This window comes from Triticum aestivum, chromosome 1D (genome assembly GCF_018294505.1).
Source record: "Triticum aestivum cultivar Chinese Spring chromosome 1D, IWGSC CS RefSeq v2.1, whole genome shotgun sequence".
Taxonomy (NCBI): Eukaryota; Viridiplantae; Streptophyta; class Magnoliopsida; order Poales; family Poaceae; genus Triticum; species Triticum aestivum.
Window position 1 is genome coordinate 481,493,094 of NC_057796.1, and position 20,041 is coordinate 481,513,134.

Here is a 20,041-nt window from a genome sequence, read left to right on the forward strand (position 1 = left end):
TGAGTGATGGCTTGTCAATTAGTGCATGATTGTGTTGAGCAATGAAGAAAATGACTTCCCACCGACCGTCCTTTAGCTTTACAACCATCCTTGCCCTGCACCCTGTCTGCACTATTGTATCTCGTTTTCGTTTCTTTCTTCTCTTCTTTTTTGCACACTAATCATCAATGAAGACTATATCATCATGTGCATCATCGTCATCTGCATGTTCACAAAAATCTGGAATCTCATCTAGGGTAGGGGCAACTTCTGCACCACCATCATCCACTTTTGGTTTCCTAAACTTGTTGCAAACAAACTGTTGCTTTTTCAGCTGGCCAGTAAGATTAGATTTCCTCGAGGTGTTCATTTTGATTGAAAAACCAAGACGGAGAGCATATGCATTGTAGTGTGCTTGGGCACACTCCAGAGTATCGAACCTCATGCCTATGGTGGGTTCTTTTGGCTGGGACCAAGCTTCATCATCATCATCTATTCCCAAACCTTCTTGTGGAATAGTTTCCCCTGTTTCACCAACTGTAGTCGTGTCATTAAAAGTGTCACTATCTGCATGGATGGCTTCGGGCTGGGCAGCAACATGTTGGCCAATTGTGGGATTAGGAGATTGAGCTACTTCATTATATTCTCCACCGTTTTGTGGGGCACCAGGTTGCGTGCAGTACACGGGGTCTTGAACTCCCATGACATCTGTCATAGGAACTCCACATTTTGTATAATCGGGCAACTCATTCAGGTCAATCATTTTCAAACCTGAAAAAAGCAAGAACAATAATTTTTGCAAGTTTCAGATAGCGTTTTAAAGGCAAGTAATAGTAATTTTCAACGCAAGTCTAGCTTGCAAAAGTGTAATAACAATACATGTCCAAATGATTGACTTTTTTCCAGGATACAAGAGTGGGACCATATCAATTTTTTTGAATCTGAACTACATTTTTCTCTCGCGTTTTTGTGTTTTGCAGGAACATGAAGACTAAAGACGTGGCAGAACTGTAGAAGTTGTAGCAGAATTGCGCAGAACATGAAAGACTAAAAACTGTAGCAGAATTACATCTCAGTTTTACATAGGAGTTGCATTTTCTTCTTTCTAGACTTTGTTTTCGCGTGTTCTAAACCTGATTAGGGGGTTCTCCTTTTTCAAGTGCTTATTTGTCACTTCTTAAAACTTTCTATCACACTTCTATAATGGTTGTTACACTATATGCCTTTTTCTGGAAATCATAGTTTTGTTGTCAAATGTTACAAAAACAGCAGGTATGGCAAGAAAGACGAATTCCAAGAGAAAAGCAACTTTCTAGGTATTTTCTCTACTATCTTTCCGCCCTATATCTTTATTTTTTCGTAGTAGTGAACATGTTCTCTCATTTGTACATCACATTTTTCCTTTTTTTATCCATGAAAAATTAACATGGTCGATAGAAGGGGGGGGGGGTGGGTATGTTAATTTTTGCCTGCATAACAATTCTATGCATGAGTTGCCACCCCTATGTATGAAACTTGGCCAAAGACTAGATAATGTCTGCTCAAAGCTAACACTGTTTCTTGCCTTGATTTTTTTTGCAAACATGAATTTGCTTGATTAGAAAACTAGTGTAAATGCGTAGATCCCAACAAATTTTTGTGCTGTTTAGGTGGGAAACAAAACTTGCTTGCAGATATAATCTAACTTGCCAACCATGTGGATGCAACTTGCCTACAACCATGCGTTAATTTTGCACACAAAAACAAAACCTACTTACAATTCTATTTTCATGACTTGATAATGTCAAAGTCTTGTTACCAAAAACACATTATCTGCTCAAAACTAACATTGTTTTTGCCTGGATTGCAAAAACATCAAAATTTACTTGACTTGAAACTAGTGTAAATGCATACATCCCAACAATATTGTGCTGTTAGGGTGGGAAACAAAACTTGCTTGCAGATATAACTCAACTTGCCAACCCTATGGACGCAACTTGCCTACAAGCATGTTTTTTTGGAACAACACCTGACTTTTTCAGATATGAGTCTTTGCTAACCATGTGGATGCTAATTTGTCTAAAATTCCTATGCTTTTTTGACTGTTTTTTCGTCCCTCCTAAGTCTTATGCTTTTTTTGACTTGCAAATCCTTTTTTTGCTGCAGCAATGAGGGAGGCCATGGGGGAAAGGATGAACATGGACGTACCAGCAGATGTAGGAGAGGGCAGGGCTAACAGGGGAGGAGGTGTGGGGGCAAGAGTTCCCTGGTAGGTGTTGTTGGATTTTTGGGGCTGGGTCAAACTTCAGCTGTAGCCATGGAGCTCTGGATCCAGCAACAATGGCGCCCTTGAGGGCAAACGATGGTTAGGAAGAAGGAGAAGGAGGGGGGAGAGGGTCCAGATGCATGGGGGGGGGGTAGGTATGATGCTACCTGGGGTCAGCGTAGGATGGACGCTGGTTTGGGCAGCAGCGTCCAGCTGCCGGTCCTTGATTTTTTGGGGGAGCGAATCTTTTTTCTGTTGTGGGATGGGCGCGGGTGGCGGGTGGGTTCCTTTTTACGTACGACAGCTGGCAGGGGGGTTTCCTTTTTAAGGGTGTGTGCCGCGATAAGCTATCTGGCCAACGGGTGCCAGCGAGTCGCGTCCTTCCAGAAATCCAAAAAAGGCTCAAATGTGTGTGTAGTTGATGGGAGTCAAATGTGCCATGTACTATGGGCAAGTCTGAGAAGCTAGAATGTACTCCCTCCGTCCCATAATGTAAGAATTTTTTAACATTAGTGTGTAGTGTCAAAAAAGTCCTACATTATGGGATGGAGAGAGTACATAGGAAATGTCCTTGCAAAAAATGGGTACAAACATTATGAGTTGCTGAAAAACTTATCCCGACAACTTATGCTTTAAATGGGTATTTTTACGTACCGCATAGCTTATAACTTACGTCCAAACACCATGGTAACCTTTAACCCGGGGGGAGTGGAGAGTTGTTGAAGTATATCCCGATAATGTATTTGTAAAGTTACCATGCTTCTCACGCTCTAGTTATCAGCCTTCTAACGATATAGTATCAACCTTACCATAATATTTGTTACGAGGGTGCTAATGTTGAAGTTATCGACCTTATCATGCTAAAATTACCATGCTTCTCACGTTCTAGTTATCAGCCTTGTAGCAATATAGTTATCAACCTTTATCATGTTATTTATTACCAGGGCGCTAATATTGAAGTTACCAAGATGGTAATGTCATAGTTATCACGCTACTTATGCCAAAGTTACCAAGCCTAAAATTATTATTATTGGCTAATATGGTAGAAAGAAAGAAGGGTTTAAATACCTTGTTTATGTACAATGACAACAAGTAAAGGTGTTTGAGTTGGTTCTTGGGCTTAATAATTACTCAATTGACCTAGGTTCAAATCCCTCTTTAAGCACTTCATTTCTTTTTCTGCCATACCGAGAATAATCGCAACTGAAAAAATGAGGAGACATAAAGCCGGGTCATGTGGAAATAGAAATCGGAAAATGGGATAGCGATCGAACCAAGTATCACTATCCATCATCATATTCCTTATTGCTTAATACAACTCTTTGGACAGTTCAATTTGTGCAAAATTATAGATATGTAAAGAAGCTCTGCGTGTGCAGAGATAGGCTTACATGAAGCCATTAAGTGGGACCTTTCATCATAGGATGATCCGGCCAAGAAATCTTCAAGAGGGAAACGCAATTACCAAACCAAACGAGGCGGATAAAAGATGAAATCCAGGCTCTGATGAGCATGAGCAACAAGTCTGTCAAAGAATCACCCGTCACTAAGGGCCCTTGATGACAATAGCCAGTCATTCCTGTCGGAGAGAAATTAAAGGTTCGCAGGAGAACATACACACAACCCCGAATCACAGAACATAAGGTGTTAGTTGTCGCCATTGCATACGTGCTAAACTCACAGTGGCCAGCGCGACGGCCTGACCCCGTCACCGCCAGACTACTACAACAGTCCTCTCATATGGATTGAATAAAACACATTGGTTCTAGGATGATTTCCTTGTGCTGGAAGAGATTCTCGTGAGTGCTATGGATGTACCTGTGGCACATTGAGTCCATCACTTATGGAGCATCAGGCTTAGTGAGCTTTGTCACGGTGATCACGGCCTCCCAGGGTAGCGTTGGGCCAACAAGGATGATGATGCGAAACGGAGAATGTGTGGCTTCCCTGCACCGCTCACCTATATGTTTGTTGATGTTGATTCCGCTAGTGGGCCGATTGCTTATGGGCCAGCGCTACGCGCCCGTCATTTGAAAACCGAGAAAGATCAATCGCCTGATCAGCCGTACGATCGACAGAGTCCAAGTCAGGTCACTGCCGTTGAATGACGCACGTGTCATCCCACAAACCGCGTTGGAGAAAGGACTCCTTCCATGTGGGTGTATCCCACCAATACCATTATACTGTATCATTATTTTCATCATGTTTTCCCAACAAGTGGAATGTCATGCACTCTCTCGTGTGGGACCAACTCGGCCCGTGTCATCCCACAAACTGCGTTGGAGAAAGGACTACTTCCATGTGGGTGTATCCCACCAATACCATTATACTGTATCATTATTTTCATCATGTTTTCCCAACAAGTGGAATGTCATGCACTCTCTCGTGCGGGACCAACTCGGCCCATGTGACTAGTTAGAGCAAGTACAACAAGGTACAGTCAGCAGGCTGTACGGATTAAACTATTATATTTGTGCTGAGTTGGATGAGAGAGAAGAGGAGAGAGAAGAAAAGCGGGCTGTAGATTAACAACCGGCTACATCACGGATTCCAAGAAACAATGTGAGAGTGTAAGGTGGGTCATGCATTAATAAAGTAGTACTACTTAGCAACTAGCTATTATACATGTTGACTAGTGACATGGCAACTCCGTATAGCCTGTTGTTGGCTATACTATTAACCATGCTCTTAAAAAGTGATTGTACTAGTTCTCGTAGGTTGCATGGTGATAGGACCGCCGACTAGGAAAACTTTTGCAACATTTTCTTTCGTATACAACATCATCGTACGTAATTTTTGTGGATGTATATTTGCAAAAATCCTTGATGGGCGCTACGTCATCGGCTGGGTGATGTTTATATCAGGTTGGCTGCCTCGACAGTTGTTGGACGGTGCATGAGATAGCTGTCTGATCTCCGCTTGCGTCAACCGCGGTCGTTTGCAACATGGAGCGTGCTTTGTTCAGGGCTTTGTAACACATGACGTGTTGTAGTCCATTTCGGTCACACATTGTAAAAATATTGCAACATGAATCATTTTGCGGCCACCCATTGCAACATGGACCATGTTATGGTCATCTCCAGAGCCTCCATGATGCGGGCCTGTGGTCACCCATTGCAACATGGACCAAGGTACGATCACCCATTGCAACATGGACCAAGTTACAGTCACCCATTGTAACATGTACCATGCCGTGCCTTTACAGCATTTGCGGTCTGACTTGCAATGTCATACGCCATTTGCAGGTTGGCGACGTTTGGTGCTTGAGGCAGCCACACTAATGTTGCGAGGACGACGCCTTGGTTTGCTGTGATGTCATGCTGCAGGGCGGTGGCCATGGACTCACAGCGATGTCTGCAACACTGACGATGATGCAGGGATAATCACAACATTAGCCATGTTGCGATCGGGCACGTCGGCAACATTGGCGATGTTGCAACCGTGCTTGCGGTGCTCTGCTCGTCGGCCCCAACATCACTGATATTGTGTTTGGTTTGCAACAACGACGCTCGATGTGGAACAACCGGGTGCTTATTTTAGAAAAAAAATCTCATTTTGTCACAACAAAAATGTTGAGAAAAATCCATACGTGGCTTGGAAGCGAGCACTTGCAACCATGAAGCAGACGTTGCACACACCTCGGTGGGCATGTGAGAACTGTGATGATGTGATGTGTGGGCATGTGAGAACGGTGACCCAGACCACCTCGTTATTCGTCTTCTCTCTTGGATTTTGTTGAATCAAGCGATTGGTAGCATGAAGTTCAAAAAATAGAATTGACTGCTTCAATGGAACAATAAATTTCAGTTTATAAGGGTTGTTCATTTTAGTTCAACCTCTTGCTAATTTAACTATCAATCAGCAACCTGCTAATACTTGCAATCTGTGCGATACTACATGATGCATGTACCAATCTTAAAATGCAGATAACAAAACAAGACATTTATGGTATTCTATATATAGAGTTAATTAACGAGCTGTTTTTCTATGTGACACACACAGGAGCTATCACAAAAGAAACATAATTCTTGTAAGTAATTTTTTTGTCTATATGTTTAGGCTTCGAGACTTGTTGGTAAGTGGTAATGAACATATATCGCGCTTCTTTCCAGGCTCCCTGCTCAAAACATGATCCATCCTTGTTTTCTGTCAAGACCGCATGGTTTAACGAGCTTTTGCTAACTGCAATAATATGATAGACATAGTCTTAGTAGCACAACATCTAGAAGATCTCTTGAACAAAAAGTCATTATTGTTTTACAGCGCAACATAGTAAGATCAGTAACGGACCTGGGTTCTCATATATCCTTAAAACAAAACCCAAATCCATACGATCCTGTACCCTGCTTGTGGTCACGTTCAACTGCAAAACAGGAATTCATTGTTGAGACCTTCGATAGGTACTTCAAATGATGCCATCATTTGTGCTACCGACAATCCATGGTGATATTTGCTATACTAAGAAGTAAACTATACAAATATAGTATGTAGTTCTAAAGTTAAAAGCCTGTGATGACAAGGTTACTATCTTTTTCCCCAAAAGTATAATACTTCCTCCCATTCATATTACTTGTCGCTCAAACGGATGTATCTAGCACTGAAATACATCTAGATACATCCGTTTCAGTAACAACTAATATGGATCAGAGGGAGTAAGATTTTTCTTCGAATAAGTCTTTTCCTAAGGATCTGAAGGAGGCAAACCTGCGACGTTAAATGTTAAGAAGGTCATGATCGGATGGTTTAACACCATAGCAAAGGACGATTTGGAGAGACCTGCCTTCCCCTGTTAAGAAAGCAGTAATTATTTCCATGATTAAATGTGCACATACATAGACAATAATTAAATTTAAAGCCCTACTGCAAACCAACATTTCATGGGAAAAAATAACCCATGACACGTTGTAGTTTCTTTCTTGCTAAAATGACCCGTCGATGGCCCAAAGTGCAAACTAGGACACAGATTCAAATGCTAGAAGGGAATCATATACATATATAAGTGCACAACTATTTTGGTAAACAGCCTCATAGTAATTAGCAGAGATACAGTGCACCCCCCCCCCCCCTCCCCCAAGGAACATCTCATAAAGAAGCGCAGCTGACCTTTACTAACACATGTTCGTTAGGCTTCCAACATGCAGCTATCTGAAACGACAAATCGTTTGCATTTTCTGGTGGTTTGTCTCTATCCAACCTAAAGATCAGACATAAAGAAATGTAGTCAGGGGCATTGTTGCAAAAATGAAAATATTTTTCTTTTTTTCTTTATGGTTTACCTTTTGGCCAGCTCAAGCCCAAGATCAATGGAGTTTGTCAGACTAATGAAGTCGTATTCAGTATTTCCTTCCTGCAGGTAGGGACACACACAATGTAAATCCAGACGTTTAAACAGAATAATTGCATATGACAATTCAAGATCCATAATTATTTTATTGAGTCTCTAAACGAACTTTCAACGGATGTTAGAAGAATTGCATAGGTAATTTGGTAAAGTAGAAGTTAAACATCTATGGTAATAAATGAAATATAACTACCCTTACCGTGCAGCCCACAACATGGTTCCGATAAAATGATGCAACCAGCTGCATACGAGGAACAGAAATTTCATTGCATCAGAATCAATAAACGTAAACTTGCATCGTATGAGAGTTCCAATAAAGGAAAAAGTAGCTTAAGATATGCAACAACGTTTTCTTTTAGTAGACAATAAAGTTCCATACAAAACAAATGATGAGAAAGAAAAGCGAGAGAAACATATGTATGAATTATATCCAACATCGAAAAGGACGAAAAGAGAGAAAGAAACATATATATGAATCATGTTTCACTGTGATCGATAATTGAGTTCTTTAAATAAGATAAATTTATGCGCGCGTGCACACACACACACACACATGTATGTATAGATATTATACAAGTAGCAATATTTCTAATAAATTATTCTCTGTGTTGAAAGCTAACGGACAATGTGAAACCTGTATTGTATTAGGTAATAAGCAACAACTGTATCAAACCTGTGTATTTCTGACAAGCTCTAGGGCAAAATTGAGTGAAGGGCTGAGTGGGCTATCTGATCCCATGCCATAACTGATTGCACAATTCCAGTTCATTGGGTCTGTAAACGGCACAGGATGCTTGCTTCCACCTATTAAAAAATGTATATAAAACACAAAGGGGAAATAAGTTCTTGATGCCAAACTAGCGAACCTAGAAGATATGTGATGCTCAATCTTTTATATTGGACTTAGCTTCACTACTGATTTATACTGAAACATAAAAGACATTTTTGTTTTGCACTTACTTGGCAAGAAGAAATAAAATAAGCCATCTAGACCTTTGTCTGGAAGAATTTTCCATGTGAATAGTTATGGTGGTCCTTAAGTTCCATGTGGAATGAAACATTGTAAAGGAAAAACCCTCAAAATTGTAAAGCATCATGTGGCTAAATAATAGCACTACTAAATCTACATAAAAGGGGAGAACAGTGGAGTAAAGAAACTACTCTCCGGTGATAGTGTAAGTTTGGTAACACTCACTAAGTGGCTTATATTGGACCCCTGCACTTAAACTTCCTCTTCTCCCGACCAACCATGCACTATAGGGTACCTCACCAGATACTGCGTACAAAAAAAAGGTAATTAGCACATAGTAGTAGCATGCACTGGCGGAGCTAGCCAAGCATATCCAGGGGTGACCAGATACAAAACTTGATTGTTTGAGGGGGCCAAAATTGATTCAAACTAAGATGGACATCAACTTGGATTAGAAAAACTCTTACTCATTTCACAAAGCTCTGTTAGATTTTATAAATAATAATCTGGTCAAGTAAAAATATATAAATATTAACATACAAGCAAATGGTAGAAAAGACGCTCCAATCGACAGATTCTTTGAACCGTATCTTAAACCCATGACACCGTAGTCTTCCGAACGCACCCTGTCAAACAGAGAAAACTGAATTTAGTCATCAATATGGTTAAGTAGCAGTTATATTCAGAATTAATAGTGAGGCTATAACTTCTATAGAAGTATGGATTTTAATGCAAGCTTCTCAACACATGCAGGTATATTTTGCTAGAAAGCTAGCTATGTAACAACTGTGTGCATTATTCATGCTGTGCGATCAAACAAGAGTCTTACAAGTTTACCTGTTTGTCATAAGGAAAGGGAATGTTCCAAAGGCGCCAATACCATACTTTGGATAGTAAGCGCATGATCTTAGCCGCAACATGCTGGATATACAATTGAAAGCCAAATTAGCATATGTACGCATGTATGTCTCACAAGAAATTAACTAGAGTTTCACAAGGACGCAAGCAGGTATCTCCTAGATGTGTGCTGTCGAGCAAGAAGTCGCTTACGGTTCTGAAGCTGACGCAGTCAGGTCCACGAATGTGTGGGGAATATCCAGATCCCTAAAAATGGTAAACAAAAAACATTTTATGTTTAGATTACAGCAAGCGAGCTGGAGCACATGACATAATTTAAGTAAATTAGAGATACAACTTTGGTGGACATGTTTGGTTACTACCTGTGCCACCGAAACTGGGCCTCCATGTCGCCACTTGTAGAAATCTAGTGAATTAATTCAAGTTAGGGAACAAATAGATACCACTTATGTCTTTCTTGCAAATAAATTATGTACCGAGCAGCTAATTAATTTATATCTAGCTAGATTTACATAGTACTGATAGAATAGAAAAGGCTAGCTAGATTGGTCGAACTAAAATAAACTTCTGTTTGTGTTTTGTACTAGCAAAAATAGCATGGATGATGGATACGGTGGCGGCCAGCTGAAGGCGAGGATCTTCCTTGGCCTTGAGCACGAAGCGTGTGTCGATGCCCCCGCGCTGCATGAAGTAGTCATCGAAGAGGCCGCGGCGGGAGAGCTTCCCGAACATGACGTCGTACCCCGGTACCGACATCCTGCGACCATACAACGCAGATTCTAGTGCACACGTACATATAGTACTGTAGAAGCTAGCTAGCCTCCTCGGTCTAGTTTTCGGGCCGGTGAGGAAGAAGGGTTGAGAAGAGAAGCCGGGTGAACGGACCTGGCGCGGGCGGCGGTGGGACTGGGGTAGTCGGAGACGGGCGGGACCAGATCCATCGGCGGCGGCGGCGCCGGTGGTTCGCTTGCCAACGCAACGCAATAGAGATATGTCGATCGGTAGGTGCTTATCGACGGAGATCGCGACTAATGGAAGAAGTATGAAACCTATTTAGTCGACTATTTTTACGGAATAGTACTCCTACGTACGAGTATATCTCTGCGCGCTTGGCCCACATGCTCAAAATTTCTTACTTGCTTAATAAATAAACAGGCAAAAATATTTTTTGACCCCGGCACCATACGGAAATAGCTGGCTTATTCCACGACTCCTTATTGAGAATCCCAAATATATTCGCTCCACCCCAGCCATTGGGCTACTGCCCCGTTCTCAATAAATAAAGCAGGCAAAAGTAAATTCATCATGCATAGTGATAGAGTTATCGAACAAGGCTTTCATCTTGCTTTACATCCATGGAAACAACAGAAAAAGAAGAAGAAAAAAGAAAGTGACAATGATACAAGATGCTAATGAACAGCTCACTAACAGGCTCAAAATGGACCCATAACAAGCTAGACCATTGAATCCTATGGCAACTCCACATCATGCCATTGATGCGACCACAACAAGGGAGCAGCCCGCCGCCGAGGAAGACCCGCCATCTATCTCTTCCTCCAAAGAAGCCCCTCGGCCCTCTCGTCCTGGATCCTAGGACACCATGCCGTCAGTAGGAGAAAAACTCACCCAAGAGCGTGCAGGGACAGGACCGACCTATTGCCAGGAGGGGATGACAAGCATGGAGACCACACCCCATACACCGTCACCACCTTTGACAAGCACCATGAAGCCCACCGCAAGTTCCCGAGGAGGAAAACCACTGATGCATAACCGGCAGACCACCACCCACGCCAAGTGTCGGGGATATACCCCGCGGTATGACCCGGCCGGATATATGACCCGGCCGGACTTGCGTTTCATTGGCAACCCACCAGAAGATTGGCGACTCATGTGTCTGGCGGTTCACTGGTGTGACGACTCACGAGCCTGAAGACTCATTGGTGACCCGGCGGGTGTTTCAGATGGATGACAAAGGCCCAAGGCCCAGAAGGCCGGCTCATGTTATGGTGGGCCGGCTTAAGAGGAAGACATAAGGAATATTCTCCTACAAAGGAAGCAAGACTAGGACTCCACTTGTAATAGAGTAATCCTAATCCTACTAGGACTAGTCATGTAACCCGCCCCTTCAACTTATATAAGGAGGGGCAGGGCTCCCCAAAGAAGGACAAGCAAGAAGAAACAATCTCTAGGGCTAGACACAAAGAGCCGGCTTACCGGCGACTCCCTCATGATCATAATGAGACCTAGCCACAAACAACATGTAGGGTTATTACCGGATGATGTTTCCCGGGGCCCGAAGCTGTCTAAACCCTTGTCTTGTGTTGTGTCTCTCGATTCCGATCAACCCCTCTCAAGCTACTACATAGATGCGTTGGCCTCACGACTAAGTCCTTACACTAGGACATCTGCTGTGACAATTCCACGACAGTTGACGCCCACCGTGGGGCTCGCGCACGGTGATGTTGAGTTCTTAAAGGTGTGGAAAAAACCGGTGTGGAAAAATTCACATCAACAATGAGGTCATCAGTCAAGATTGATGAAGTGTTTTTGCGGCAGCGGATATAAGGTTGAGATTGTTTAGGGGTTACAGATCGTGCGGCCGCCTCACGCGCCGTGGAGATTCCGCCGAGTCTGAGTTAGCCTTGGGCGATTCATCATGATACAGGTTGATGGATAAGGAATTTTTGACTACGACACTGCAATCCAGGGGCCGTCAATCATATCTATTGTTTATTCCAACTACTCCCGTCAAGATTAATCAAGCAGTACTACTTAAGTGCTACTATTCATCAAGAAGACACGCTGCCAATCGAATCCATATGTGTACAGTCAAACACAAAATCGGAGATCAACCACGACTGGGATAGATTGGTCAAACCGGCTGCGACTTGGAGAAGGGACCAGGCGTGAGCACGGACTCGGACGACTCTTGTTGTACGTTGAGTCGCGGTCGCTTGCTCCAAGCTGAGCCGCCCGTGTCTGTTGCGCCGTCTGAACCGACCGCTGCCGTCGCCGTGCCTCGCTCCGGCCACGAGCCGCCTCCTTGGCCATCTCAGTCTGCATGAAAACCGAAGCAAACCCAATCATCAAAGATTACTTTCCACTAGTACTTCTTGTCATCACGTGAAGACTACAGAGCTACTTTTTCTTGTTCAATCGTAATGCCCTGTGGTGCTTTATACTACATGCCTACAAGGAATCTACAAGGAAGGAAAAGCTATTGCGTGAGTTTAACACATGAATACCCAGGAAGAAGAGATCAATCAGAGGCAAGCTGTTACCGCACGTCTTACAAACTTTGGTCAATACGGGTACAGTTTTTTCGTCTCTGAGCCGCTGTCACCGGACGGGTCTCTGACTGTCGCTCGGCCGCGGCCCCCGCTGCACCGGCGCTTGCCAAGCCCGCCACCGGTTCAGCCGCACTTGGCCACCTCTGCTTGAGCCGCCAAAGCGCCGAGTCGCGCCACCTCGATTGTAACCTGCTGCGGTCGGCCGTTGCCGCTGCCTCTACGATGAGCCGCCGCGGGCTCTCTGAGCCGGCCACAGACCCGTCTCATCGAGCATAGCTACCGCTTGAGCCACCCGTTCCGAGACGTCTTTTGAGTTCTAAAAATCGGGCTATAGTGTTGTCAAGGAATCGTGCGGTTTGCTGGATCGGTCAATCAAGTTGACTGACGTGCTACTAGCTAGCTTTCGAGTGAAGCTGTTATGAAGCAAGTGTATCAAAGTACTATTAATTGCAATGCACAGAGTTCAAGTACGTGCGTCCATGTCAGACTGTACCTGGACAAAATCATCTGAAAGACCACTCAGCGTTATTAAGCCGCTGAGGCCGCGTTGAGCTGCCTCTGCTGTGTTGAGCCGCCGGGAGTCACCGATCTGCCTGAGCCGCCGAGATTATATGGAGCCGCCTCTGACGCGGCATACAGATCATCTATCATTCACAAACATCAGGTGATATCTATCTGAACTTATCTTATTAAACACTTATTGTTTTTTGTCAAAAGAACAATTACTCTGCCCTGTAACATTTTTACACAGGACAATTGTTTATGCCATTATACCGCGGATGCATGTTCGGCTGTGCCGCACAGCTTCACGGACATGTGTGTTGCGGTCCATTTTGCATCAACACGTCGGCCGACTTGCCCGTCCGCACCACCTTACAACGCCACGGACGACTCGCCCGTCCGCTCTCGCGGCCGGTTCACGCGTCCGCGCCGGCTTACAACGAGGAGGACAACTTGCTCGTCCACACCAGCTTACAACACCGCGGCCGACTCATCTATCGGCTCCCGTGGCTGGCTCAGCCGTGATTGATTTCAGCTTCACCATGGGGATCATTAACTCCGCGGTGATAATTACTGACCTGACGCATCAGGTGAAATTGACCCAGTATATTTTATATTATATATTGCATTCTTTAAAAGAGCAATTACTCTGGCTTGCAAGTTCTCCAGTGCAGGACAAGTTATATCACTGAGACGTTGAATGACTCGTACCGGTTTATATCACAGTTAAATGTGGAGAATCTCAAGACAACTCCTCGAGTCGTCTTAAGACTCGGGGCTACAATGACATGACTCGGGAACTCCGGGTCATTGGAGGGAATGATAACCCGGTTCCGGAGGACACCGCCATATTGATGAAAATTTAAAGGCCGTCAGAAAATTGTCGGTTCAAAATAAAGATTCCGGTTTAAAATCCGGTTCAAGAGACATCTCTCCCCCGCAAAGCTTTGAAGCTCTCAAATCCGGTTCAAACATCCGGCTCAAGGTAAATTTGTCTTTTACAAAGCTTTTAAGCTCTCAAATCCGGTTCAAAGTTCCGGTTCAAAAAGAATTAATCTCTAGCAAGATTCGAGTTCTCAGAAAAATTAAAGGTTTCCAAAGAGAACTTGATGCCATGATGCGCGGTTCAAACATGGGTATCCTGCCTTACGGCTTATCTGTTGGGGAACGTAGTAATTTAAAAAAAAAATCCTACGCACACACAGGATCATGGTGATGCATAGCAACGAGAGCGGAGAGTGTTGTCCACGTACCCTCGTAGACCGAAAGCGGAAGCGTTAGAACAAAGCGGTTGATGTAGTCGTACGTCTTCACGATCCGACCGATCCAAGTACCGAACGTACGGCACCTCCGAGTTTAGCACACGTTCAGCTCGATGACGTCCCGCGAACTCCGATCCAGCAGAGCTTCACGGGAGAGTTCCGTCAGCACGACGGCGTGATCACGATGATGATGTTGCTACCGACGCAGGGCTTTGCCTAAGCACCGCTACGATATGACCGAGGTGGAATATGGTGGAGAGGGGCACCGCACACGGCTGGAATAGATAAACAGATCAACTTGTTTTTCTAGAGGTGCCCCCTTGCCCCCGTATATAAAGGAGGGAGGGAGAGGCCGGCCCTAGAGGGGGCGCGCCAAGTGTGGGGAGTCCTACTAGGACTCCCAAGTCCTAGTAGGATTCCCCTTTCCTTTCTGGAGTAGGAGAGAAGGAAAGAGGGGGAGAGGGAGAAGGAAAAAGGGGGCTACACCCCTTGTCCAATTCGGACCAGAGGGGGGGCGCGCGCCTCCTTCCTTTTGGCCTCTCTCCTCTATTCTCGTATGGCCCAATAAGGCCCAATACTTCTCCCGGTGCATTCCCGTAACTCCCCGGTACTCTGAAAATACCCGAATTACTCGGAACCTTTTCGATGTCCAAATATAGTCATCCAATGTATCGATCTTTACGTCTCGACCATTTTGAGACTCCTCGTCATGTCCCCGATCTCATCCGGGACTCCGAACTACCTTCGGTACATCAAAACGCATAAAATCATAATACAAATCGTCACATAACTTTAATCGTGCGGACCCTATGGGTTCGAGAACTATGTAGACATGACCGAGACACGTATCCGGTCAATAACCAATAGCGGAACCTGGATGCTCATATTGGCTCCTACATATTCTACGAAGATCTTTATCGGTCAAACCGCATAACAACATACGTTGTTCCCTTTGTCATCGGTATGTTACTTGTCCGAGATTTGATCATCGGTATCTCAATACCTAGTTCAATCTCGTTACCGGCAAGTCTCTTTACTCGTTCCGTAATACATCATCTTGCAACTAACTCATTAGTCACAATGCTTGCAAGGCTTATAGTGATGTGCATTACAGAGAGAGCCCAGAGATACCTCTCCGACAATCGGAGTGACAAATCCTAATCTCGAAATACGCCAACCCAACAAGTACCTTCAGAGACACCTGTAGAGCACCTTTATAATCACCCAGTTACGTTGGGATGTTTGGTAGCACACAAAGTGTTCCTCCGGTAAACGGGAGTTGCATAATCTCATAGTCATAGGAACATGTATAAGTCATGAAGAAAGCAATAGCAACATACTAAACGATCAAGTGCTAAGCTAACAGAATGGGTCAAGTCAATCAGATCATTCTCCTAATGATGTGACCCCGTTAATCAAATGACAACTCATGTCTATGGCTAGGAAACATAACCATCTTTGATCAACGAGCTAGTCAAGTAGAGGCATACTAGTGACACTCTGTTTGTCTATGTACTCACACATGTATTATGTTTCCAGTTAATACAATTCTAGCATGAATAATAAACATTTATCATGAAATAAGGAAATAAATAATAACTTTATTATTGCCTCTAGGGCATATGTCCTTTAGTCTCCCACTTACATTAGAGTCAATAATCTAGATCACATCGCCATGTGATTTAACATCAATAGTTCACATCAACATGTGATTAACACCCATAGTTCACATCGTCATGTGACCAACACCCAAAGGGTTTACTAGAGTCAATAATCTAGTTCACATCGCTATGTGATTAGCACCCAAAGAGTACTAAGGTGTGATCATGTTTTTCTTGTGAGAGAAGTTTAGTCAACGGGTCTGTCATATTCAGATCCGTATGTATTTTGCAAATTTCTATGTCAACAATGCTTTGCACGGAGCTACTCTAGCTAATTGCTCCCACTTTCAATATGTATCTAGATCGAGACTTAGAGTCATCCAGATCGGTGTCAAAGCTTGCATCGACGTAACTCTTTACGATGAACCTTTTTTCACCTCCATAATCGAGAAATATATCCTTATTCCCCTAAGGATAATTTTGACCGCTGTCCTGTGATCTACTCCTAGATCACTATTGTACTCCCTTGCCAAACTCAGTGTAGGGTATACAATAGATCTGGTACACAGCATGGCATACTTTATAGAACCTATGGCTGAGGCATAGGGAATGACTTGCATTCTCTTTCTATCTTGTCAAGGTAAGTGCTCATTGAAAAAACTTATCAAGCGTCTTGATCTATCTCTAAAGATCTTGATGCTCAATATGTAAGCAAGTTCACCGAGGTCTTTCTTTGTAAACTCCTTTCAAATACTCCTCTATGCTTTCCAGAAAATTCTACATTATTTCCGATCAACAATATGTCATTCACATATACTTATCAGAAATGCTGTAGTGCTCCCACTCACTTTCTTGTAAACATAGGCTTCACCGCAAGTCTGTATAAAACTATATGCTTTGATCAACTCATCAAAGCATATATTCCAATTCCGAGATGCTTGCACCAGTCCATAGATGGATTGCTGGAGCTTGCACACTTTGTTAGCACCTTTAGGATCGACAAAACCTTCTGGTTGCATCATATACAACTCTTCTTTAAGAAATCCATTAAGGAATGTAGTTTCGACATCCATTTGCCAGATTTCATAAAATGTGGCAATTTGCTAACATGATTCGGACAGACTTAAGCATCGCTACGAGTGAGAAAATCTCATCGTAGTCAACACCTTGAACTTTGTCAAAACCTTTTTTGACAAGTCTAGCTTTGTAGATAGTAACACTACTATCAACGTCCGTCTTCCTCTTGAAGATCCATTTATTTCTATGGCTTGCCGATCATCGGGCAAGTCAACCAAAGTCCATACTTTGTTCTCATACATGGATCACATCTCAGATTTCATGGCCTCAAGCCATTTTGCGGAATCTGGGCTCATCATCGCTTCCTCATAGTTCGTAGGTTCGTTATGGTCAAGTAACATGACCTCCAGAATAGGATTACCGTACCACTCTGGTGTGGATTTCACTCTGGTTTACCTACAAGGTTCGGTAGTAACTTGATCTGAAGTTACATGATCATCATCATTAGCTTGCTCACTAATTGGTGTAGGAGTCATAGGAACAAATTTCTGTGATGAACTACTTTCCAATAAGGGAGCAGGTACAGTTACCTGATCAAGTTCTACTTTCCTCCCACTCACTTCTTTCGAGAGAAACTCCTTCTCTAGAAAGGATCCATTCTTAGCAACGAATGTCTTGTCTTCGGATCTGTGATAGAAAGTGTACCCAACTGTCCCCTTTGGGTATCCTATGAAGACACATTTCTCCGATTTGGGTTTGAGCTTATCAGGATGAAACTTTTTCACATAAGCATCGCAACCCCAAACTTTAAGAAACAACAACTTTGGTTCTTGCCAAACCACGGTTCATATAGTGTCGTCTCAACGGATTTAGATGGTGCCCTATTTAACGTGAATGTAGCTGGCTCTAATGCATAACCCCAAAACGATAGTGGTAAATCGGTAAGAGACATCATAGATTGTACCATATCTAATAAAGTACGGTTACGATGTTCGGAGACACCATTATGCCGTGGTGTTCCAGGTGGCGTGAGTTGCGAAACTATTCCGCATTGTTTCAAATGAAGACCAAACTCGTAACTCAAATATTCTCCTCCACGATCAGATCGTAGAAACTTTATTTTCTTGTTACGATGATTTTCCACTTCACTCTGAAATTCTTTGAACTTTTCAAATATTTCAGACTTATGTTTCATTAAGTAGATATATACCCATATCTGCTCAAATCATTTGTGAAGGCGAGAAAATAACGATACCCGCCGCGAGCCTCAGTATTCATCGGACCACATACATCAGTATGTATGATCTCCAACAAATCTGTTGCTCGCTCCATTGTTCCGGAGAACGGCGTTTTAGTCATCTTGCCCATGAGGCATGGTTCGCAAGTACCAAGTGATTCATAATCAAGCGATTCCAAAAGTCCATCAGTATGGAGTTCCTTCATGCGCTTTACACCAATATGACCTAAACGGCAGTGCCACAAATAAGTTGCACTATCATTATTAACTTTGCATCTTTTGGCTTCAATATTATGAATATGTGTATCACTACGATCGAGATCCAACAAACCATTTTCATTGGTGTGTATGACCATAGAAGGTTTTATTCATGTAAACAGAACAACAATTGTTCTCTAACTTAAATGAATAACCGTATTGCAATAAACATGATCAAATCATATCCATGCTCAACGCAAACACCAAATAACACTTATTTAGGTTCAACACTAATCCCGAAAGTATAGGGAGTGTGCGATGATGATCATATCAATCTTGGAACCACTTCCAACACACATCGTCACTTCACCCTTAACTAGTCTCTGTTCATTCTGCAACTCCCGTTTCGAGTTACTAATCTTAGCAACTGAACTAGTATCAAATACTGAGGGGTTGCTATAAACACTAGTAAAGTACACATCAATAACATGTATATCAAATATACCTTTGTTCATTTTGCCATCCTTCTTATCCGCCAAATACTTGGGGCAGTTCCGCTTCCAGTGACCAGTCCCTTTGCAGTAGAAACACTTAGTCTCAGGCTTAGGTCTAGACTTGGGTTTCTTCACTTGAGCAACAACTTGCTTGCCGTTCTTCTTTGAAGGTCCCCTTCTTTCCCTTTGCCCTTTTCTTGAAACTACTGGTCTTGTCAACCATCAACACTTGATGCTTTTCTTGATTTCTACCTTCGTCGATTTCAACATCACGAAGAGCTTGGGAATCGTTTCCATTATCCCTTGCATATTATAGTTCATCACGAAGTTCTAGTAACTTGGTGATAGTGACTAGAGAACTCTGTCAATCACTATCTTATCTGGAAGATTAACTCCCACTTGATTCAAGTGATTGTAGTACTCAGACATTCTGAGCACATGCTCACTAGCTGCGCAATTCTCTTCCATCTTGTAGGCAAAGTACTTATCAAAGGTCTCATACCTTTCGACATGGGCATGAGTCTGAAATACTAATTTCAACTCTTGGAACATCTCATATGCTCCGTGGTGTTTCAAAAACGTCTTTGAAGCCCCGATTCTAAGCCGTAAAGCATGGTGTACTAAACTATCAAGTAGTCATCATATCGAGCTTGTCAAACGTTCATAACGTCTGCATCTGCTCCTGCAATCGGTCTGTCACCTAGTGGTGCATCAAGGACATAATTCTTCTGTGCAGCAATGAGGATAATCCTCAGATAACGGATCGTCATTGCTACTAACATCTTTCAACTTAGTTTTCTCTAGGAACATATCAAAAATAAAACAGGGGAGCTAAACGCGAGCTATTGATCTACAACATAGATATGCCAGGACTAAGTTCATGATAAATTAAAGTTCAATTAATCATATTACTTAAGAACTCCCACTTAGATAGACATCTCTCTAATCATCTAAGTGATCACGTGATCCAAATCAACTAAACCATGTCCGATCATCACATGAGATGGAGTAGTTTTCAATGGTGAACATCACTATGTTGATCATATCT

At 43.0% G+C, this 20,041-nt stretch overlaps 1 protein-coding gene across 1 annotated transcript; it reads right to left on the reverse strand.

Annotated features, from left to right (window-relative positions):
* Positions 1 to 6,156: 6,156 nt before the first annotated feature.
* On the reverse strand, positions 6,157 to 10,459 carry LOC123177525 (uncharacterized). Its single transcript, XM_044591224.1, has 14 exons — positions 10,279 to 10,459; positions 10,006 to 10,150; positions 9,756 to 9,799; positions 9,586 to 9,639; positions 9,373 to 9,456; positions 9,076 to 9,161; positions 8,761 to 8,841; positions 8,239 to 8,369; positions 7,765 to 7,806; positions 7,501 to 7,571; positions 7,328 to 7,418; positions 6,929 to 7,010; positions 6,515 to 6,587; positions 6,157 to 6,406 (listed from the first exon to the last, which is right to left on the reverse strand). Exons 1-13 carry the CDS (start codon positions 10,332 to 10,334, stop codon positions 6,523 to 6,525), a joined length of 1,032 nt encoding a protein of 343 aa, XP_044447159.1. The 5' UTR covers positions 10,335 to 10,459; the 3' UTR covers positions 6,157 to 6,406; positions 6,515 to 6,522.
* Between the last annotated feature and the right edge of the window lie 9,582 nt (positions 10,460 to 20,041).

Coding starts and splice junctions, on each gene's coding strand:
- LOC123177525 (XM_044591224.1), bottom strand. CDS start 10,334: ATGGATCTGGTCCCGCCCGTCTCCGACTACCCCAGTCCCACCGCCGCC. Junction 9,457..9,585: donor ACTGCGTCAGCTTCAGAACC/GTAAGCGACTTC, acceptor TTGTATATCCAG/CATGTTGCGGCTAAGATCAT. Junction 8,370..8,760: donor GGTCCAATATAAGCCACTTA/GTGAGTGTTACC, acceptor ATTTTTTAATAG/GTGGAAGCAAGCATCCTGTG.